We start from the raw sequence: 24,633 nt of genomic DNA, 5'->3' as shown, positions 1-24,633 counted from the left end.
GGTCCTAATGTTAGCCATGCATTGCCCCTCCTGGCCTTACTGCTTTTCTGGGCCTGGAGCTGAGTCCTAGATGTTTTTTTCCAGTTTGACCAACACTCTTATCTCTGTGGTCAACACACCTGAGGCTGTGCTTCCAAAATCAGTTGATACGTGCCAGAACCTCATTGTCCTGAGGACTTAATGCTTAAAGGAGTGGTTGTGCAAGGAGTCCTATGAGACTATTCTCTGGCCCCCCTTGTTCCTCCTCTAAGTGTGTGTGGGGGAGGGGGGAGGGAAGGGGGAGGTGGTCTGCCTCATGACTAGTGAGACCTGAAAGGCTCAATAGGGAAGGAAAGGTCACCCTGGGGTAAGGTCCCTGTTTTCCTAGTTTTGCTGGTTGCTAGGTACCCCGGGCTTTCCGCCCTGGTGACATTCCATACCTGGCCTATGGCTCCTAGTCTGCTCATGCCTGTCTAACTGCCTACTACACAGCAACTACAGTACCTTTAACATTACACATGTGGCTGGCGTGTTTCTGTGGGGCAGCTCTGCTCTAGAGGGCTCCTCAAACTTCATAACTTAGAGTAAGTTCAACTCAGGGAAGGCCTCCCTGACTCCTCAGTCCCCATTCCACTCTGAATTAATACTTTTCCCTCTGCCTCATCACAGTGCCCTGTTCTTGTCTGTCACGTGGCACAGCCCTGGGCTTCCTTCGACAAGACTGTGAGGTTTCTGGGAGTTGAGACCAAGTCCGTTTAGCCAGGGTTTCCCCCACCTCTTCCTTCTCCCCCTGTAGCATGGTACCTGGTGCCCGGAACAGGGAACTAAAAAACAAATAAATGAAAGAATTAAGAGGCTTTAAAACTATTAGAAAGAGAAGTATGGTCATAAAAGGGTTAGAGAATCTGCTATGCTTTATTAAAAAAAAAACAAACACGGAGAAGTGTTCAGCATTGCAAACTATGGGGGTGGGGGTAGGGAGAGGAGGTGCTGACCCCGAATTTAGAGGAGGCTCTAAACTTGGCATTGAGGCAACACTTTGAATTTTTAACTTTTTAAGAGCATCTCAGTTCTCTCTCTTTTGCCTTCAAAGTTCAGTCAAATGGATGTCACTGCCTTTGTGCAGACCTTGCTGTCCACAGAGGGCAATGGACTCAGTGCCTGGCATTATTAGGTTGGCCCCAAGGTCAGGTGTAGGACATAACTCTTTGATTTTTAAAATACATTTTAATTGATTTCAGAGAGGAGGGGAGAGGGAGAGAGAGATAGAAACATCAATGATGAGAGAGACTCATTGATCAGCTGCCTCCTGCATGCCCCCTACTGGGATTAGCCCACAACCGGGACAAGTGCCCTGACCGGGAATTGAACTGTGACCTGCTGGTTCATCGGTGGATGCTCAACTACTGAGACATGCCAGCTGGGCATCTTGACCACTTTTTAATTGTTGTTCAGTGGTATTAAATACACATAGTTGTATAACCATCACCACCATCCATTCCATAATTTTTTCATCTTGTAAAACAAAATCTACACTTATCCTACCTAATAATAGACAAATATGCAAATTGACCGTACCTTCGCTATGCCCACAATTGGCCAGGAGGCGCAGGGGGGCGGGACTTGGGGTGGCCTGGGTGGCCGATTGGGCCGGTGGGACGCTGAGCTCGCGTCGCCAGTGGCGGCTCGAGCTTAGAGTCTGTGCCATGGCTGTGCTGCGGCACAGAAGGGGCCTCTGAGGCAGCGAGCTCACGTCCCACCGCGGACCATCAAAAGCGGGGGAGCTGGGTGCCTGTCTACTCAGGCACCAGGCCTTTCAGAAGCCTTTGCCACGCCGGAGGCTTCTGAAAGGCCTGGTGCACCAGCGGACAGGCACCCAGCTCCCCCGCGATCGAAAGCAAAAGCGTGGGAGCTGGGTGCCTGTCCACTCATGCACCAGGCCTTTCAGAAGCCTTCACCACGCCGGAGGCTTCTGAAAGGCCTGGTGCACCAGCGATCAAAAGCAAAAGCGTGGGAGCTGGGTGCCTGTCCGCTCAGGCACCAGGCCTTTCAGAAGCCTTCGCTGCGCCGGAGGCTTCTGAAAGGCCTGGTGCACCAGCGATCAAAAGCAAAAGCGTGGGAGCTGGGTGCCTGTCCGCTCAGGCACCAGGCCTTTCAGAAGCCTTCGCTGCGCCGGAGGCTTCTGAAAGGCCTGGTGCACCAGCGGACAGGCACCCAGCTCCCCCGTGATCGAAAGCGAAAGCGTGTAGGGGACCCTACACGTGCATGATTCAATCATGCAGTGGGCCTCTAGTCCTATATAATAAAATCCTAATATGCAAAGCAGAACAACCGGTTGCTATGATGCGCACTGACCACCAGGGGGCAGATGCTCAACGCAGGAGCTGCCCCCTGGTGGCCAGTGTGCTCCCACAGGCACCGCTCATTACAGCCATGTTCATGGCAGCATTACTTATAATAGCTAAGGGCTCCAGAAGCCGGGTTCACAGCTGGCAAGTGCAGCGGTGGTGGCGGTGGGAGCCTCTCCCACCTCCACTGTAGGTGGATGGTAAGGAACAAGGGGTCCCGGACTGTGAGAGCCCTGGACTGCAGAGGGATGTATGACTGCCTGATTAAGGCCGATCCCTGGCAGGCAGACATCCCCTGAGGGGTCCTGGACATCAAAAGGGTGCAGGCCGAGCTGAGGGGACCCTCCCACCCCCTGTGCACGAATGTCATGCATTGGGCCTCTAGTTAAACAATAATTCCCTATTGTCCCCTCTCCCCAGGGTTTGAAACCACTGTTCTACTGTCTTTATGATTTTGACTACTTAAGTACCTCATAAAAGTGGAATCATATAGTACTTATGTTTTCTAATGGGCTTATTACACTTAGCTTAATGTCTTCAAGGTTTATCTATATTTAGCATATTGCAGGATGTCCTTCCTGAATAATATTCCATTGTATGTATATAGCACATTTTGCTTATCCATTCATCTGTCACCAGACACTTGGGTTGCTTCCAAGGTTTAGCTATTATAAGTAATGCTGCCATGAACATGGCTGTACAAATATCTCTTTAAAACTCTACTTTCAATTATTTGGGGTGTATACCCCAAAGTGGAACTGCTGTGTCATATCGTAATTCTATTTTTAATTTTTTGAGGAATCTCTGTACTGTTTTCCACAGTGGCTGCCCCATTTTACATTCCCACCAACAGTGCACAAGGGTTCCAACTTCTCCACATCTGCACCAACACTTGTTTTCACAACCTAATGGGTGTGAGGTGAAACACGTTTAACACTGTGTAATTATACTATTAGAAGAATAACCTAGTCTTAACATTAAAGGACCTATTTTCTTCAGTACTTTCCTTAACACTCTCCTTTTTTTAGTGATTACCTGTGCTTCACTGATTTCCATAACCAAGCTGGAGTGGAATCCACAAGAAAAGGTAAAATTCAAGTCATTTTCAATATGAGTGTCGAGACTGGAGATATGAGACTGTGGCTGTGTGAAGCCTTCTTAGAAAGAAAGGATCACTGCCATTTCTTAGAACAAGTTGCAAAATATGAAGGAAGTAACTTACTGTCCAACTATTTGGCAATTCATGGGTTGTAATTAGCTATTGGAGTAATCCCAAATGATTCCTGGGATTATTTTCGAAATTAAAAAAAAAATCTTTATTGTTGAGAGTATTACAGATGTCCGCATTTCCCCCCACTGTCCCCCTCCACCCGGTTCCCACCCTGCTTCAGGCCTTCATCACCCTACTATCTGTGTGCATAGGTAATGCAAAAGATCTTTGGGTAATCTCTTCCCACCACCCCCCCCCCTTGCCTCTGAGGGAAGTAAATTGAAAGAATATTATTGGATGAATATTAGTTAGAAGAAATGCCTGGGATGGATTGAAGAGGAGGGAGCCCAGAGTTAGGATGACAGAGAAGGCAGTTCAGATTTCAAATCAAGATCAGCCTAGATTGATTGGGAGTAATAGGGAGAAAATATTTGACGAGCACTGGCACGTGACTAACATGAGAATGAAAGAACATGATGAATCAAAGAGGACTTCTTGGGCGAACCAAAGAATTTGTTCCCATGAACAGAGAGAGATAAGATCCCTGAGAGGATAGATTATTTCCTGGGGGACGTGGATGGATTTGGTTTCAGAATTGTTGAATTTGGGGCTATAATAAAACATCAAGGAGAAATGTCCAGTTGGACACATGGGACTGGACCTCTGGTGGGATTGAGAGCCATCAGAGCATAGGGTGGAGTGAGTGGTCATTTCCAGACCAAAGATCATAACACCCAGGACTGAATGTTCAGATGTGAGATGGACTTGTGCCATTAGATACTTACAGCGGTGGTTCATCTCGATGCCATATGGAGAATGAATGACACCCTGGAGAGAAGAGTTGGTGAAAGAATAGCAGGAGTGGGTGTTTGTTTTTTTTGGTCTCTTTTAGGAACATTTTTTCAAGGGAGAGGTAGAGTTACTGATGTTATCCAAAATGCAGTTTCAGTTAGGAATGCTGGAGTTAAAAGCCAATTGCAGGAGGTTAAAAAAAATGGTGAGAGGAGTCTTTCCTTTATCCAGCTGTCTGTGAACATTTAGAGGTGAGAGGGAGAGGAGAAATGAGATGATGAAGGCTATAGGGGAGAGCGTGGTCAGAGGAGGATTCTGGCATACAATGGGAGTCTGCAGGAGATAGGGAAAGATTGAAGGTGCTGAGGAAGAGAATGATTCAGAAAAGTTTTATAAAACACTAGAGGCCCAGTGCATGGATTCATGCACTGGTGGGGTTCCTTGACCTGGCCTGTGCCCTCTCACAATCTTGCACCCCTCAGGGGATGTCGGACTGCCGCTTTCAGCCCTATTCCCACAGGCCAGGCTGAGGGACCCCACCGGTGCACGAATCCGTGCATCCGGCCTCTAGTATGCATATAAGATCTTTGGTTAATTTCTTCCTCCCCCACCCTCTCCCCCCCACCCCCCGCTCTGAGATTCATCAGTCTGTTCCATGTTTCCATGCTTGTGTGTTGAGCATCTGCCCCCTGGTGGTCAGTGGGCATTATAGCTACCTGTCAAACGGTTGCTTAGGCTTTTATATATAGACTAGTGTTCCCGTTGCAGGAAAAATCCTGCAATAGGGTTTCCTGCTGCATTCTACCCCACCCTGCCTGCTCTCCTCCCTTGTCCCCCGCCCCGCGATCTCTGCCAGCCCCCCTGCTTTTCTAACTTCTCTGCCAGCCCGCTCTCCTTCCTTCTTCCCCGGCCCCGCCTCCGCTCCTCCCTTCTCCCCAGGCCCGCCTTCTCTGCCAGCCCGCCTACTTTTCCCTTCTCCCCCGGCCCCACCTCCGCTCCTCCCTTGTCCCCCGCCCCGCCTTCTCCTCCAGCCCGCTCTCCTTCCTTCTCCCCCGGCCCCGCCTCCGCTCCTCCCTTCTCCCCCGCCCCGCCTTCTCCGCCAGCCTGCTCTCCTTCCTTCTCCCCCGGCCCCACCTCCGCTCCTCCCTTGTCCCCCGCCCCGCCTTCTCCTCCAGCCCGCTCTCCTTCCTTCTCCCCCGGCCCCGCCTCCGCTCCTCCCTTCTCCCCCGCCCCGCCTTCTCCGCCAGCCTGCTCTCCTTCCTTCTCCCCCGGCCCCGCCTCCGCTCCTCCCTTCTCCCCTGGCCCCGCCTCTGCTCCGCCCTTCTCCTCCAGCCCCGCCCCTTCTCCCCCGGCCCCGCCTGCTCAACTTCCTTCTCCCCGGCCCTGCCTCCGCTCCTCCATTCTCCTCCCCCCCCCCCCCCCGGCTTGCTTGCTTCTCTGTAGCTTTGCTCCCTTCTGCAGCTCTTGGCTTCTTTCTACACTGTCGCGATATGCAAATTAGCCGCCATCTTTGTTGGGATAATTTGCATATTCCTCCTGATTGGTTGGTGGGCGTGGCTTGGCTGGTGGGCGTGGTTTGGGTGTAGCGAAGGTGCGGTCAATTTGCATATTTGTCTATTATTAGATTAGATTGCTTCCTGAGAGTGAGACCTCACAGCAGAGCAGCCTCAGGTGTACTTTACTTTTCAACCACTCGGGGGAGACCTTCCCCCACAAATCAAACAAAAATCAGCTGCTGGGAAGGGTTCATCAAAGCATATCCCCAGGCTGTTTAAAAAGCCTTTTTATTTTTCAATTCTTATTTAATCTTAAAAATGTTAAAAGTACCTGTTTTTATATTCACTCCATAAATTACCATGCCACTCTTAGATTGCCTTCTGTTCACAATATCAGTAAATGAAAAGAAAGTCCTTTGCATTAATTCACTGAATGGAATAAGCATTTAGGTACTGCCTCAAATGAATGTGTACTGCTTTAGGGTTTTCATAATGCAGACTTGTGTGTTGACTAACTTGGTGGGGAGAGTGAGAATTAGAATGGCATGGTCTCATTTTATGGAGCAAGGAAATTAGAGCTTTGCCTGTACTCACACATGGGTAGTGGAGTCTGGACTTCTGGTTCAGCATACTTTCATTAACATCATTATAAAGAAATTTCTGCCAAAATTTTATAAGCCATCTTTATTGTCCCCGGATGATAAGGGCATGAGGCAGATCCCCTGGTTCTGTCACCAAAAGGGGGCAACTTCTGTTCTCTACCCCCTAGTGTGAGGTGGTCAGGTTCTCCCCAATGCGACCTGGATGAGGAGAGTGGGTGGATGGTGATGTCCTGGAAGGGGGAGAGTAAGGAGAGGTGTCTGAGAGTTTGATGTTCGTCAATTAATCTTTGCGGATGAAAACTGGATCAAAGAAAACAACTGTCATCATGGAACTGACTTGCAATCCAGTACCATTTGTTTATTCACATTTTTAATCTATAGCAGAAAGCGAAGTAGGGGGAAGGAGGTAAAATAACAAAAACCAACAGGTCATGGTTTGAAATCAGACTGATTTGGCAAATGGGCAGCGTCACAGGCCTGATTTGGCAAATGGGCAACGTCAAAATGCAGGTGTTCGTTTTTACTTAGACGGGGTTTTAAAATGCTTTTTAAAAAGTTTCCAGCATTTCAAAATCAGATCACACACACACACACACACACACACACACACACACACACACACACTTCTGTTTTCACTTTTTACAAGCAACCCTGGTGTCATATTTTCCCATTTGGTGAAAATGGAATTGAGATGGTAAGCATGGGCTTCCTCCCGCTTCCCTCTCTCTCTGCACCTATCAGTTCCATTGATTTTAGTCTCCTGGCTTCCATAGGCAGCTGACCTGGAGACCCCGTGAAAGCCATTCTCATTCTTGCTGCCCATTCTCTCCTGCCTGCCCCCAGGAAGATAGTGACTGTGTCCAGTTGTCTCGTTAGCATTTGCTTTGTTGCTATGTTTACATATAATGTTAAGCCGAACTACTTTCTGAACTGACATTTTCTGTAGCCCCAGAGACCACAAAACCCAGTGGTGACAGTTAGCCAATTTCCTCTCGATACATACACTTCATCTTTGGGAAACTTGGGGATTCCCAGCCTCTGGAGAGCAAGTCCCGCTCCGCATGGGAAGTTCTGCCTTCTGTGGAGTCCACACTGGCTTCCCAGTCCTAGCCATATTTTGGCCCTTCTTTTGCTTTTTGAAACTCTATAAACAAGCCTTTTTTTAAAAAAAAAAACAAACACAAAAAACATTTTTATTGATTTCAGAGAGAAAGGGAGAGGGAGAGAGAGATAGAAACATCAACGATGAGAGAGAATCATTGATCGGCTGCCTCTTGCACACCCTTACACTGGGGATGGAGCCCGAAACACAGGCATGTGCTCTGACCGGGAATCGAACCTTGACCTCCTATTTCATAGGTTGACATTCAACCACTGAGCCACGCCTGCCAGGCTATAGACAAGTCTTAAAGCCTGAGCATAGAAGAGGGAGAAAGTACTTTGGGAATTATTGCACCCACGTTCTAACTGGGCAGGCGCCCTGCCATCCACCTGCACAACCTTGCTGCTGTATTTGCTCCAGGGGTTGACTGATGCTCCCGGACAGCCTCCTCTGCTCGGAAATGCATCCATTTAGGCTAAACTGTGTTTCTTTCCCATTGCTGTTAGGATTATGCATATCACGTGGTGAGTGCGATCTGTGAATGGACAGTGGCCTTCGGTTTTATTTTTTACTTCCTAACGTTCATCCATGATTTCCAGGTAGGTATTTATCAATTTCAGTGTTATAAATTGCTGACAATTAGGATGGGAAAAATCCATAGAAAATTTCTTGCATCAAAAATAAGAGCATGATTTGCCTTTCTTTTTACTATTACGTGTTTGGAAAAAAATATGTATTGTGCAACTTAGTTTATTCCCAAAGGCATGCGGCTTTAACAGCTCTCCCAAACAATGAAGTTTCCAGTGTCCTCTGCCATTTGATGTTTATAGTTATACATCCTGATTTTTTTTTAGGAGGTCTCATTTACTGGTTCCAAATGATATGTCTTTTTATGTTGTTTTATTTATTTTATTTTTTATTGTTGACACTATTACAGATGTCCCACATTTTCCCCCTTTTTGCCCACCACCACCCATCCCCCACCCCTGGAGATACGTCTTTTTATTTCTTTAAATACTTTATTTATTGATTATTGATTTGAGAGAGAGAGAGAGAGAGAGAGAGAGAGAGAAACATCTATTTGTTGTTCCACTTGTTTATGCATTCATTAGTTGATTCTTGTATGTGCCTTAACCGGGGATCAAACCCACAACCTTGATGTGTTGAGACACTGCTCTAACTAACTGAGCTACCCAGCCAAGGCCATATGTCTTTTGAAAAAATAAAAGTATGTTGTTGAAAAATGTCCCCAAGGCAGAGAGAAGGTGGAACCTTATTAGATTTGGCCACAGATAAAAAACCTTACATTTTGAAACAAATGAGTTGGGACTAGCTAAAAATATATAGGAAGTCAAGACACTTCTTGAGGACTCAACTCAAGCTTAGCACCAGTCATAATGAGGTCATGTCTTTGGGGCTGCACAGCTTTGGGGACTTGAATAGCTGGTACTGGACTCGCTGACCTTCTTTTAAACCTTTCTTTGCTTTTTTAATAGAGTGTCACCCTGAGGATATCCACAGAACTTAATAATGACATCTGAAGAAAGAGGAATGGTATCTTACTCGTGGCAAGTCGCAGGCAGTTTCTAGACGTGGCACGGGGGACAGATCGGGTATGAATGCTGCCCTGTAGCGGGCAGGCATCGGTGGCACATCCAGGACTTGAATTTCACAAAGGCTTCCCAATAGTTGTCCTATTTCTAAAGGAATGTTTTCCTAAAGAATGTAGAGCACTTACGACGTAGCAATGTTTTTATAATTTTCTAAACTGGTACTTTTTTTTTATATTCACAAGTTCATTACACGAAAGATAAGGTGTTACGGAAAATGGAGAGCTCTTATTTTTGTACAGGTTCTGTTTTGTTGTTTCTTTGTGTGTGAGTGATTTCTGGAAATACACTAAAGGAGGAATTTATTAACAAGTAACATTGGGATATTTTGAGAATAAACTGTATAATTTCACATGAGGGCATTTGTACAATTCAATTGATAGTGATAATCAAGATTTAGTTAATAAAATAACACTAGCTATGACACTGATTTTTAAATGAACTAAATAAGCAAAATGCTTCTATCGAAAAGCCTTAATACCACCATACACATTAACGCTCCACAGCAGACCTCAGTTTTGAACTTCTGCCTTGCTCACTAGAGCCAGAGGCTTTTCCTTTGCTGCTGATTGGCAGTTTGTAATGTGCATACTTTAAAAAAAATACATTTTTTAAAAATTGATTTCAGAGAGAGGAAGGGAGAGGAAGAGAGGGATAGAAACATCAAAGATGAGTGAGAATCATTGACTGGCTGCCTCCTGCACATTCCCTATTGGGGGATTGAGCCTACAACCTTGGCATGTGCCTTGACAGGGAATCGAACTGTGACCTCCTGGTTCATGGGTCCATGCTCTGCCATGGCTAGGTGGGATGATTCAGCAGTGCTGGTTAGAAATCACAAAACTTTCAACAGCAGAGTAACATGGAGGTGAGCAGCTAAAGGGAAAACCTCCCCGGATTCGGGTTGAGCAAAGAGGGAAAGTGAGTCTCAGGGACATTCATGGAAGGCGGGATTATGGGAAGGAGACTTGCACTTAATACCAAACCTCTGCCAAGTTACGACAGACCCAGGAATGGTTATCAGGTCCCGCTGTGGAGCACTGAGGGGATACACGGTTTGTCCCATGCTGTGGGTCCCCATGATCACCCTGGAACTGGAAGACTGATCAAAGCTATGTCGAGCAGTTGTTCTTCTGAAGGGAGGAGGAATGCCACCTGCCTTTACCATGGAAACTGTAGTTCATGGTTGGTCTCACTTTGGACATACTTGCTATCAGCACCTCATTATGCATGGTCTTTCACTTTTCCACATCTCTCTGCGAGAGCAGATTGGGAGCTCCTTGAGGGCAGAGTATGTGCCTTACTCGTTATCCTTATAACTCCAGCATTTAACCAGGCACCTCCTGGTACACTGTAGGTGCTTAATAGTCAGTCGTTGACTGCATGAATGAATGAGTGAACACATAAAGGAATGACTAGGGATAGTTGTAGTGCTGCCTACTGAGATTTACTCTGTTCGCCAGTTAAGTGATGAATCGATAGTTGTTGACTGCTTTTGTTTCATGTACTGTAAACATTTCAATTGTTTGGGCTTCTCTATTCTCTGACAACTTACTTCACGCTGGATAGTTATCACAGAAATTGTTACCTGGGCTAGACAAAATGGTATACCTGGCCTGGCCAACGAGAAGGCCAAAACTCACTCCAGACAGCCACTTTCTGCTGATCCCATACAACCTTTAAGCTTGGTCTGTTCCACATTTCGGTATTATTTCTCACTTCCAAGAACTTGCATTTCCTTGGACTTCATGGCGGAAAGAGTCAAATAAAATGAAGTATTTCTTTATTTTAGCAGTTTGTGTCTCTGTTAAATTATAATATGTCACCTGGGTACAACAATGATATGTATTTATCAGGGAAACAATTCGAGTGCTTTTGGATTTTATAAAGGTTTAATTTAAACCTTACATTTTCTTAATTTATGTAACATTGCATGAATGGTTTATCTTTGTAGAGATTCATTTTATTATTTTATTTTTTTGAAGTTATGGTTCACATTTAATATTACTTTATATTAGTTTCAGATGTACAGTATAGTAGTTAGATAATGGTATAATTTACAAAGAGATCCCCTCAATCTTTCTAGTACCCACCTGGCACCTTTGTAGAGATTCTTGAACATTGGTATCAAGAATTTGCATCAGTCAAGACGTTCAGAGTTGAAATACAACTCAAATTCATTAAAGGAAAAGGGGGTATCTATTCACTCAAGTAACAGAGGTACGGAGATGGAACTGGCTCTAGGGATGGCTGGATTCAAAAGTGCCACCAGGACTCTCTTTATTCTCTCCTGTCAGCTCTGCTTTCCTCTCTGCTGGCATCATTCTCAGGCAGGCTTTCCTCTGGTCGGAGTGAGATGGTTTCTGGAAACCCCAGGCCTACAACCTGTCCAGTGGGAAGGGAGGACTTCTCAGTAGTTCCAACAATAGCTAGTGAGTTGAAACTCGTTGTCTGCGATTGGCTAGCTTGGGTGACATGCCCATCCAGTAGCCCTGGAAGGCAAGATGCTCTGATTAGTCATACCTGGGTCACATGTCCACCTCTGGAGCAGGAAGGAGCCAATACCCACCCAAACTACTAAACTGATGGTGGGTGAAAGTTGTTTCTCAGAAGAAAGGGTTGAGAAATGGATCTTGGACAAACACAAAGCAAGATCCTATTGTGAAATTAAAGTCCCCTCGCCCCTCCCCCATATGCCAGAAAAGTCAACCTAACTTCTTTCAAAGTAAACCGAAGTGTACTTGCTGACAACCTTTTCAGGTTGAAAGAAAAAAATGTAAGCCATGTTGGTAATAAGCATGCCTTCAGCTAACTTCAAAGTTATGTTTGCACTTTTTCAAGCCTCTGTGTTCTTACTTAACCTCTGTGTACTTGGTTAGGCAATTATCACATGTTTCGCCCTAGCTGGTTTGACTCAGAGGCTAGAGCGTCAGCCTGGGGACTGAAGGATCCCGGGTTCGATTCCAGTCAAGGGCACATGCCCAGGTTGCGTTCTCAGATCCCCAGCAGGGGGTGTGTAGGAGGCAGCTGATCAATGATTCTCTATCATCATTGATGTTTCTATCTTTCTCCCCCTCTCCCTTCCTCTTTGAAATCAAAATAAAAATATTTTTTTAAAAATTATCACATGTTTCAGATGAGGAAGGCAAAGAGAAGTTCAAGGACCTGCAAGAGATTCTACTGCCAGATGGCAACAGATTCCAGTTGGGAATCCATTTTCCCCTAATTTCTAATCAAGTGGGTCTTTTTTTTTTTTTTAAACACACAAGAGGATTCCACAGAAATTGTATTTCATAAACCAAATTAAGTACATCAGTGTTGTGCTGTGTGTGGGATTCCACACATTCCTCACATGTGGCATTATCCCATGTTCCCATTTTTTACGCAGTTGGAGACATACTGGTCTGGTGTTTGGGTCTGGAATGAGGAAGGAAGAGTGTGAGGGAGATAAGTGGTATCCCATTCTCTCCCACCCTTGATTCTGGCAATCGGTGAGCCCAGCCGTCTCCCCACACACATACTCTTGGTCTGACTCTGAGTGCCCCGCATTTTCAAGGCCAGAGAATCATGTCTCTGTGTCCAGCCGGTTGCACAAGAAGCAGCCCCAGCCTCAGCCCCAGAGAAGCTTCTGATTCGTCTGGGTCACCCTAGCAGACTCATCTTCTAAAAGGAAGGGCAGCAGGATGCCCAACTGATATTGGGGCTGGGGCGGGAGTGACCTCCAAAATTCAATGCTTGGAAAATGCTGAGGGAGATACCAACCATATGCAAACACAGTGCACTCCTATTTTCCCAACTCACCGTACTGGGGTGGCAAGAAAAAGTCTAGATAGTGGGTACTCAACTGCTGCCACTCACCACACACTGTGAGCCACTGGTTCCTATTTAAAATGTTCAAATCAGTAATATTCACATGATTCAAAAAATCAAAACAATATAAAATGGGGTTCTGTGCAAAAGCTTTTGTATTTTTCTCTGCCCACATTTATTCAACTCACTCCTCTCCTTGCAGATACCCACCTTTTATGAAAATACGAGCAGAAACACATTTTGAAATGTTTCCATTTGAACTTCTATCCCCAAAGTAGCATACTGTAGTTTTGAGCCTTCCTTTTTTTGACTAAGCAGTGGATCTTAGAGATGTCCCCTTGTCAATACACAGAAAGCTTTCTCATTTCTTGGTTCTATTTTACACATGTACCATATTCCACTGCAGGGCTGTGCCCTCATTTATTGAACAAGTCCTCTATTTGATGAACAATCTTGTGGTTTTCACACTTTTGCAATTACAAGCGGGTGACCTCATAGGTACATCATTGCACACATGCCCAAGGAAATCTGTGGGAGAAATTCCCATAAGGGGGAATGCTGGGACAAACGGGAACTGTATCTCTAATCTGACCAACACTGTCTATCATCTTGCCTTTAGAATCTTCTCACTTGAGTATTTTTTGTTTGGAAATCTTTCCAACTCTTTCACACTTTCTTCTAAACTGAGGATGCCAACTATAAGTTCACTTTTCCTTGGTGACTCATTGATTCATCCACAGGCACAGCTGTGGGTTCGGTGGTAGACAGTGTAGGACAGAGGCCAGCTGACTTTGTCACTGCTCTACACACACTCTCCCTCACATCTCCCTTGATTTCAACACCCGGGGCAGGGAAGGCAAGGCTGTCTGCTTCCCCTTCTGCAGACAACAGAACCCCACTGTCTTCTATCTCCATCCTCTGGCTCCTCCTTTTCATGATTAAGAGCGTCTCCAGCTCCTGTGGGCTTTTCATTGTGAGCTCATGCTTTTGTCTCTACCTTTTCTCATCTTGTCCCTTTCCTACCCACTTTTGCTTTGGGGTATCTCTTTGAAGGGCTGCCACGTCACTTACACCTCCTTATCTTTTTGAGAACATTGTGCTTTTATAGACATTAGTCATCAACCACGATATTCTCGAAAAGGGACTCATTCATTACAGGGCACTGGGGCGTCTACAGACCACTTAGCCCTCCCTGACCTTGTAGGTTGGTGGTCCGTGCGGGATGATGCACTGAGTGGAGGACACCAGCAGTGCAGGGTACACAAAAAGAGAAAGAGAGGAAACTCCAGCTTTGAGAAACTTAAAAGATTTAGAAATCATAGATTTTAATTTTGCTTAAAAGTACCTTCTATGTAATTTTTAAAAAAATTAATAAACTTGACTTTTTACAGCAGTTTTGGTTCATGGCAAAACTGGGTGAAAAGTACAGAATTCTTTCACATTCCTCACCCTCTCACATTCACAGACTTCCCTACCAGAATGGTACATTTGCTATACTTGGTGAACCTACACATTATCATCCCTCATAGTCCATAGTTTACATTAGGGTTCACTCTTGGTATTGAACATTCTATGGAGTTGGACAAATATATAATGGCCTGCATCCATTATTGTAGTATAATACAGAGTATTTTCACTGCCCTAAAAAATCCTTTTGTTATTTTGAAAAAGAAAATGTTATTTGGAATTACCTATGGGGAGGCATCCTATTTTTTCCCAGCACCAGGTATTCAGGGACTTTGCCTTAACTGCCAAGGACATCTGTCTACCTGCTTGCATCATGTTCCATTAACAATGAGCACCTACCATATTGAAGGCACATTTTTATAATTAGCCTATTTTAGTAAAAATTAAGGTACAGTGAGGTTGTCACCAAGTTTCAAGTGATGGGACAAGACAAAATCCATAGCTGTGTCTCCTACAGTCAACCTTTTCCAATAGGACAATGGGATTATCAACCATCATCATGTGATTATGAATTAATTTTCTGGGGTCATATAATACAAATCACTGAGGAGTGAAATTCCTACACTGGTAAGGTCAGAAAAATGAGTGAAATGTTTGGGTTGTTGCTTCAAAAGGGCAGATCCTGGTTGAATGCTGTGCATCTAAGACTTGGGGGCAGGAGGTTAGGTAGTGGGTGTCAAGAGTAGAAATATAATAGAGCGGAGGGTGGGAGCGGGCTAGAAGGGGTCAATGGGGAAAAAAAGAGATATATGTAATATTTTCAACAATAAAGATTAAAAAAAGAGAGAAATATCATAGAGAGAGGGATTGTATGCCACACCCAGTCTTTGGTGGGAGTTTGAGATTAGCTCTCTGGCACCTACACATGACCCCTGAGAAGGAGACTGAATGTCCAAGACTTCCATTGGGCAGTGAGATTGTGGGGTGAGGGCTTTCAGTAAGATTAAGGTTCTGGGCGTATTAGTGTCTTTTGCTTCTGGTTGGTGCAGTGAGACAAACGCCAGCCATCTTCTGTCTGGAAAGAAAGATCTGCTCTTTGCTCTCAAGGGGGGGAGTCATAGTGGGACTCAGAGGGAAGACATTTGGGCTGCTCCCAGGATGGTAAGGTTCAAACTTGTAGACATGTGGGTCTGGTGTGAGACACTGAGTTATCTGAATCTCTAACAGCAGGGAGCAGAGAAAACCTCAGGACTCAGAGGAGTCCTGGGTTCCAGCTCTCCTGGTCAGCAGGCTCCTGTTAGCATGAGTGATAGGAATGCCTGGAAGACAAATTTCACCTTCTTGAACAATCCTTTTGCTCTGGGTCAGCCCAGAGTAGCAAGTTCCGGGTACCACCCAAGACATCTGATTTAAGGCGAAGAGGGATGTATTTAGAATTGGCCAGTGCTTTGACAGCCACTAATATAACCTTTAACACAGGTATTAAAATGAATACTGAGCTCAGTTCAGTCTGTCATTTCCTCTTAATACTTGAAAAGCCACAGTGGTGTTTGAAAGTTCCCTCAAAAAGCTCTAGTGGGTGAATTTATTCTTCCGTTTGACTGCACTTGGAACCCTTAAGTAAGAGCCACCTTGTAATTGAAACCGGGAAAATCCCGGCTCTCTCTGGCCAAGAGAAGCAGCAAAGGTATGTTCTGAGGTTTATTAAATAATTACCTAGTTGTTGACATGTGGTGGGGGAGGGAAAAGCCGAGGTGCTGGCAAGTATGAAGAGAGATTAGTGAGAATTTGGGGTCATGTGGCTTATAAACCAGGTAGAACATTTTGATGTTCCCTGACCTTCAGCTCAGGTCGACCAGGAGATGTTCTTCTGCCTCAGTTAACCAGCCTGTGGTGTGGTACATCATTATTTTAGCTGTCAGATGGCCGAAGTCAACTGTGATCCTATTACTCCTAAGATACTCAAAAGTCTGCTAGCTGTTGGAAGCACACATACCAGTAACTTGGGGGTGAGAAAATGGGGACAGAAAAACCCAGAAGTAACTGGCCATGTTGACCTCCTACTTGAAGGGCAGGTTTCCTCATATAATAAATTGCTCAGAGATTAATGCAATTCTGAGCTTCGGAGAAGGAGGATGTTTTCAATTTGGTGATAACATCCATCAGTATTCCCAGATGTCAGCCATTTGTATCCCCCTTTTCCTTGGAATTTTTGTCATGCTGTGTGTTGCAGTTTACTTGACACTTCTCCATGACTCAGTTTTAAACTTAAATGTTTTTAAAGGAAAACCTTTTCTCTCACTGCTCCTCCTCCTGGACTGCTTAGCTTGGGGAATACCATCCACTGTGTCACCCAGGGCAGAAACTTGGAAGTCATAACGTAGACTCTCCACTCCCATCGCATGTTTCATAAACTTTATTTTCTATGTACAGGGTAAACAGTAATGATAATCTAAACCAGGGCATATGGGGGAATGAAAGGAGCACTATTCATAAGTGTACCCAGAGTAAACTGAGTTTGTCCGAAGCAAATGGGATTGTGTGGTCAGCCCTAGATGGGGTCTTGATTCCTCTTCCTCCTCTCCATTCCCACCCTCACTACCTTAGGCCTTCATAATTTGCTTGGACTAGTGCTGTAGCTCACAGCTGTTTTCTTGATTTCAGTCCTGGTCCTTTCCAATACATTGTACACCCTTCATACACATAGTTGACACATCACTTTCTTACTTAAAATCCTTCAGTGGCTACCCATGACTCTGGGATAAATTTTAGATTCCTTAGTGTAGATTAGGAGGCCTTTCACAGATCTTGTTCCTTAAAAATAATTTTTTTTAGCATCCGATGCTTCTTTTTAATTCATTTATTTAAAAATATGTTTTTATTGATTTAAGAGAGAGAGGAAGGGAAAGGGAGAAAGAGAGAAAAAGCATTGATGAGAGAGAAGCATTGATTGGCTGCCTCCTGCATGCCCCCTACTGGGGATCGAGCCCACATGCCCTGACAGGGAATCAAACCTGAGTACATGCCCTGACAGGGAATCAAACCTGCAACCTCTCAGCACATGGTGCCTGCCTCATAGAATTGTCCTGAGGATTCATTGGAGCAATGCCCATAAAGTACTTGGGATGATGGGTTATTCTTATGCCCATGGAAGCTTGAAAAGCTTAACCTTAACGCAATGCCTGGCACAACCAGAATTCAGCATTGTGTTTATTATTACCCTTTACACCTCCTGTTTGGCAGCAGTGGTTTCAGCCATGGCTGCACATTTCAATCACATGGAGAGCTTGTAAAATGTTACTCCCTGGAGCAATTAAATCAATTTCAGGAAATGGGGCAGAGATATAGTTCTAGATGATTCCGAAGTGCAGCCAAAGCTGAGGAGCTCTGTGCTATGGCACTGGTTCACAAATCTCAGTGAGCATCAGAATCACCTGGAGGGCTTATTCAAACTATTCCCGGGGCCCACCTGGAGTCTCAATTTCAGAAGATACAGAACAGCCCCCCTCTTTATTACTTTATTCCATCTTCTATCTAGTAGCTCTTTCATTTTCTTTGCAATCTGCATTGGTCTACCTACTACATGAGCTCTTTTAGACTCATTACTCTACTGCAGGATTTTTTTGAAAACATTTGCCAACAGCCTTCTTCAGGCCAATGGTCTAAATATTCTCCAACCTATTCCAGCTTCAGACAGTTCACCATGTCTCAAAATTCTTCTTTGAATTCAGAGCCTTTTCTTCTTTCCTTCTCCCTCCTCCATCTGGAAGTAGGGGGATTCTCATGGGGACTCCCATGACCATTTCCTTGGGTCCCTGTATTTACCCCTTAAAAACACGGTCATAGGAGTGAGACAGACATTGGTTCATATCTTGTACTTGGGCGATTTGATCAAGCTCTGAATCTCATTGTCCTCACTGGTGAGTCTTGGGAGATGATAATGAGGCCCCTATAAGTAATGTATCCCTGACACACAACACTCAACTATTAGCTACTGTAGTGTTTCACCTTTAACAAGAACAAGGTGAAATCTTGACCTTGAAGAGAACTCCAGGAGTGGGAGTAACCCATGGGATGCAGAAGGCAGAACCAGAGATATCAAAAACACAGCAGAAAGGAATAAAGCCAGGATTTACCAAGAGGCAAGAAAATGGTCTCAACCAAGTATTTTCTAGGAGGCATGGGCAGACAGGGAGGTGAGAGATGGGGTCTGACCAAGGGAACCGACCAAAAGGTTCCGTGACTGCATTAAAATGTGAGCCTACGGGCTGGTCTGTGCACAGGAAGGGTATTTTAACAGATGGGCCATGGAATGGCCTCAGAGGAAACCCACAAGGGGATTCAACCCCACCAGTGTGAAATTCAGTCCCTCTGGCAAGACACAAAGTGCGAAAGAACCTACTATAATTTGCACCATTTATTATAGTCATGTGCAAAACATGACCATGAGAGTTACACAGAGCTCTTGTTACAAGATAAGGTCTCTGCGTGCGGTTTCCCATCGATGATGTTATTCAGCAGGATGGCTCACATGCTGAAATTTGAAACTCCTTGGGTGAAGAATCCCTCGGCAGGCTGTACCAGATGTTGCTTGTGTAGCTCCTGGAGCCCAGAAAGATGAGTTAATCCTTGAAGGAAATTATTCTGAACTTGCATCAAACTCAGAGGCTTTGATCCAACAGCCCGTGGCAATAAAAAAACAAGGCTATCAGAAGAGCTGTGGGTGGTAGTCCTGTCTCCGAGAAAGGACAGGGCCACTGGCCAAAGGCTGCATTCCAGAAGGCCTCCAGATGCAGAGCCTTGAGCAGGGGGCCTCCCTTAGTGCGATGTTGTGAAAACCCTGCACTTTAAACACATGCAGTCATAAACAAGAACATCCTCACCCTTCCAAGACCCTGCAGAAATATCACCCTCTCCAAGATGCTTCCTTGAATGTTCCAGGTCTCACTGACCCCCACTACCTTCTACCTTCTTTAACTTTCCTCATCCATAGCACAACGCTTGCTACTTGTTGCATTTGTATATTTCTTTAGTTATAGGGTAAGTTCCTAGAGTTCTAAACCAAGTATATTTTATCGTTTTTGTATCTCTGAGTTCTTAACACTATAAGAAGCATCATGTGAGTCATCTTTTCATCCCTAACATCTAGCACAGTACCTGATACATAGCAGGCAGTCAATAAGTGAATAGGTGCTTATTAAGTGAATGAAATTATTGGCTGATGGCTGAATTGGATTGGCATGGAAAAAATATATAAGGGAAGATGTAACAAGCATCCCTTGTTTCCCTTGCCCAGTACCTCACCCTCCTACTTCCTGAAGCTTCCTCTCCTGTGGCCCCACCTTCGTGATTCCCACAGGGTGTACCATGTTGTTTCATGATAGCTGGAGTTGACTTTCAATGAGTCCTTCACTGGGATTTTTGACTTGGAACCAGAGAGAGTGTTAAGATAGTCTCTTTCTAGAGGTCAAAACTAGATAGATATACTGGTAAATTTGGGAGCTATTGAACCCATGTTTTTCATCCCTTGGAGAAATCTGATCACTAGCTAGAATGAAGGATGAAACTAATGAAGAGAGTGACTGAAGGCACTGAGACAAGAAGAATCAGAGAATCCTGGGTGGTTCTCGATTTCCTGGCTTCAGGGTATTCCCATGCCCCAGGCACATTCCTGCCTTTGGGTTTCAAGGATATCACACTATCTCTCTTTTTAAATGTATATATTTTTATTTATTTCAGAGAGAAAGGGAGAAGGAGAGAGATAGAAACATCAATGATGAGAGAGAATCACTGATTGGCTGCCCTCTGCACACCTCCTACTGGGGATTGATTCCGCAACTTGGGTATGTGCCCTGACCAGGACTGGAACCATGATCTCCTTATTTAGAGTTTGATGCTCAACCATTGAGCCAAACTGGCTGGGCACATTATCTCTTATAATAACCCCCTTTTTTGCTTACATAAATTTGAGTTAGGTCTCTGTCACTTGTAACCTCACAACCTCTAAAGAATATAGAAATGCCTGCTTTGTGATAAACCCCCAATAAAAAAGAATGGATGAATAAAATCTCCTTATGTCAAGTTATGAAGTTTGGCAAACTAATTTTGCAAAACATCCCATCTTTATTTGTGGTTTCAATAAATGCCTCTTTGATATTTCTCCCAGAGCTAACACAGTGCTGATTATAGGGAAGGTACAAGGTATACATGCCGTTTCTGGTAGGTTGATTCTTCATTTTTCATTTTCAATGAGTTTTTATCCATGTGTGTGAGAATCTCAGATGCTTGGCACTGCAATGCCATCTGTGCAGGACAGAAACCATCTGTGAGGACTTTCTAAAGGGCACATAGAGTGAGTGATAGTCTCTGAACAGCAGCCACAGATGGAACACAGAGGATGTCTCCATGGGCAGGGGCGCTGGGAAAACGCCTTCGAATAGCTCCATGGCAGAGAAGATGGTAGTAGAGACTTACTGGTGTCCACATTTTCTGAAGTTCAAATCTAGGCACATGGCCGAGTGCATATGAGGAAATTTATGGGAACAGCTTATTTGATGTTGCATGGCCAGCTCAGCATTTCTGTTTACCATGTTTGTGGAGCTAAGCTTTAGCATCAGACCTTTCTCTAGACAGGCTGGTCTACTTACTGCCACCCAAATAGACCATGTGGGTTTTATCCTTGACACATCTGCTCACAAAATTCCTGGTGCCAGACACCTTTCCCTCCCTTACTTCATTTACTTATTTTTTTTAAAGAGAGGGTGGAAGCTCTCATTTAGAATTGAGGGTCAGATAAAGAGCTTCACAAATAAGAAAAAACTAAAGGAGTTCATCACCACCAAACCAGTATTACATGAAATGTTGAAGGGGAGAAGAAGGAGGAGGAGGAGGAGGAGGAGGAGGAGGAGGAGGAGGAGGAGGAGGAGGAGGAGGAGGAGATAAAAACAACAAAGTGGCAACAAATACATATCTATCAAGAAATTGACTCTAAAAATCAAAATAAATGAACAAGAAATCTAATGAACAAAATAAACTGGTTAATAAAATAGAACCAGAAGCATGGAAGCATGGAACAGACTAACAAATCTCAGAGGGAAGGGATTAACCAAAGATCTTACCTATGGACATAGACAGTAGGGTGGTGAAGGCCTGGGGTGGGGAAGGAACTGGGTGGATGGGGACAATGGGGGGGAAAGGGAGACATCTGTAATACTCTCAACAATAAAGATTAAAACAAAAACAAAACACAAATATACCCAGCCAGATGAGGCAGAACCAGAACTTGACCTCTAAACCTAAGCTCTTACCCAATCTTGCCCTTCTATGTGTCATTCAACTAGCACAAAGCTGTGTGCATAACAAGTATTTGTTGAATTAAGTCTTTTTAGAAAACAATGAAGTTCTTCAGAAGATTCAGAGAGAAATTGAATTGAAAATACCAGAAGCAAATTCTTCTTCCCAAAGAGTTGGAACATGCTTGACAGGGTTTTACCTCACTTTCCCAATATCCTTGGCTGAAGGCAATGCCATTCCCCACCCGAAGGGAAACACACTTTATGGAGACAGAAATGCTAAGGCTCAACTATAAGGGGAGGCATTCTGGTGAAGGAGTAGCTCTGGGAGCATGGGCGCCTCCGCACGGGTCTTCACAGTGGCTCTCCTAGTCACTGGCACCTCCCTGGGACTCACTGATTCTGTTAGCTCTTCCCCAGTGTGTTCTCTGGAATACTGGCTCTGCAAGAAGTTTGTGTAAAAAGTGGTTCTGTTGTCAAGTACTATTGAGAAATTGCATTTCCCCTTGGGAGACACCCAACCCATATTAAAGGCTCTGAGAAGGCCAGCAAGAAAGAGCCTAATTATTTAACATTTACTTAATTCTTGTTTAACCCAGAATTTAGTACCTCATGTTGGTTTCACATAAATGCTAATATCTCTCAGAACCAATATCTACACTTAGGTTTAAAAAAAAAAAGGCAATTGGCTAAATATTCTAAAGATTCTTCTAACATTCTGTATGAAATAATAATAACTTGATGACATAATAATGTAACTTGACTATAAACTGCTCCTATTGCACAAAAGGTGGAATCACTATTTTGAATTTCTGAGATTTCCTTGTCAGAAAACTTGAGAGGGTGTAAGATGACAGGTTTAGCCTTGTACGCAGCCCAGTGATTTTCCTAAAATGGACAATAGGGGGCACCCGTGAACTGCAGTAGGGCCATTCCTCCCCAAACTGGGCAAAAAAAGGGCAAACCCAAGTTGTAGCAACCAAAGCAATTCCTTTTCCAGCTGAATGGAAAGCTACTGAGAGCCAACTCCTCTCCCCTTTGGATCTCTCTCTCCCTCTTCCTTCTTTGGAGAAAAAATGAGAGAAAACCAGGATAGGTAACATAGCACTTTTGCCCTTTACCTTTATAGGCAGAAAATCATCGAAAGCAACTCTTTTAAACTGCTTCTCATTGGTTGTGTCCATGGTGGAAATTCTTATGGGACTCACTTCAGAGCCTACGAGTTGAAAAGGGAATTCTTTTTTCCTTCATCTATTCTCTTATTTTGAAGAAAAAAAAATGCAAGTGAAGAAAAGAACAAACTGCATTAGGATATAAGTTCTTTCCAATTTATATTTTTTCTCTAAACCTTGGGTTTAGAGGATACAATAAGACTTTCTAAAGATGTGGCAGGCTATAAAAGGCTTGGGGGCAAAAGGACTATACAGAAATTTTTCTCACTTATCACCTCTGACATTTTCATGGGAAGAAGCAGGCAGACCTCCTATTCAAGCCAACTCAATATATTTGGGTGACTGCTTCTAAGGTGATATTGTCATTTTTTCCTACATCCTCCCTCATTAACTCTCCCCTGCCCATCCCCCCAAAACTGTCCCTACACAGAACCTCCCACAAAGGAAAGAAATGTTATATAAACTTTAAAATATTTTTCTTCAAGAGAAAGTGTAAATAAGATTCAGGTGTATAATAAATATATATCTGTCAACAATTGAATCTACAAACAAAATGAACAAGCAGAACAGAAACAAACTCAGAGACAGAGAACTTTTTGTTGTTTGCCAGATGGGTAGGGGGTTGGGGGTTAGAGGAAAAGGTGAAGGGATTAAGAAGTACAAATTGGTTCTTACAGAGCAGTCATGAGGATGTAAAGTACAGCATAGGGAATACTGTCAATAATATTCTAATAACTAGGCGTGGTGCTGGATGGGTGTTGGATTTATTGGGATGGTCACATATGAAGTTATGGGATGTCTGGTCCACTGGGGTTGCTCAAGAAAAAAGACTCAGGTGTATAGTCCACAGAAACTAACAGAGGACAGAGAAACCATGTTCCTCTGATAGAAATTCTCTACATTTCAGGCGCAGAGGAACTTTGAGCTTAGAGGGTCTTCAGTTTTCACCTAATCTTATCCTTCCACTGTGTCCATGAGGGCACAGGGGGTCCCAGGCCATGCAGGGAGGTACTAGCCTGGCCCATGCCTGAGCTTCTAGCTGCCTGCACATTCCGTTGACTAGCACTGGAGCCCACTCAATAGAGATGTCAAGTGCTCATCTCCACAGACAGTAAGGCTCACAAGCAATAGTCGCATCCCACACTGAGTGCACTCTGCGTACAGCATCTGGTTTTTGACAATCCTATTTGTGTCCCATTGAGAAAAATGGAGAAAATGGAATGTGAGAAGGGGTGCTGGGCCAGCAAGCCAAGCCCAATTCATCTGCCTTATTTCTTTTTTAAAAAATATATATATTTTTATTGATTTCAGAGAGGAAGGGAGAGGGTGAGAGAGATGGAAACATCAATGATGAGAGAGAATCGTCGATCGGCTGCCTCCTGCACACCCCCAACTGAGGATCAAGTCTGAAACCAGGGCATATGCCCTCAACCAGAATCAAACACAGGATCCTTCAGTCCACAGGCGGATGCTCTATCCACTGAGTCAAACCAGCCAGAGCATCTGCTTGATTTCTGATCCATCTTGACCACTCACCTCTCAGAAAGTACTGCTGGGAAGAGCTTGGAAGCTAGAAATTAAGCCATTTAAGCCCTTTGGAAAGTTTCTAGTGCCTTTGAATTCCAGGAAGTGCTGAACCACGGAGTCACAGAAGAGAAGAAGAGGGAAATACTCCTGAGAAAAGAATAAAATGAATATACAGGGGTGGGCAAAAGTAGATTTACAGTAGTGAGTACATGAAACAACTTATTCTTGTATTATTATTTATTGTATTATTTATTTGTATTATGTAAACCTACTTTTCCCCACCCCT

At 44.3% G+C, this 24,633-nt stretch overlaps 1 protein-coding gene across 1 annotated transcript in view; it reads left to right on the top strand.

Moving 5' to 3' along the window:
- Positions 1-10,918, top strand: part of DRAM1 (DNA damage regulated autophagy modulator 1) — a 39,672-nt gene extending 28,754 nt beyond the window's left edge. The window contains exons 5-7 of the mRNA XM_079773389.1: positions 3,356-3,414; positions 8,036-8,128; positions 9,026-10,918. Coding sequence (XP_079629515.1) covers positions 3,356-3,414; positions 8,036-8,128; positions 9,026-9,070 — 197 coding nt within the window. The 3' untranslated portion in view covers positions 9,071-10,918. The remainder of the gene's footprint in view (positions 1-3,355; positions 3,415-8,035; positions 8,129-9,025) is intronic.
- Positions 10,919-24,633: the final 13,715 nt, after the last annotated feature.

The sequence above is a fragment of the Cnephaeus nilssonii genome, assembly GCF_951640355.1.
Source record: "Cnephaeus nilssonii genome assembly, chromosome: 6".
Taxonomy (NCBI): Eukaryota; Metazoa; Chordata; class Mammalia; order Chiroptera; family Vespertilionidae; genus Cnephaeus; species Cnephaeus nilssonii.
Note: the sequence above shows the minus strand (reverse complement) of the source record. Positions and strands in the feature narration are given on the sequence as shown.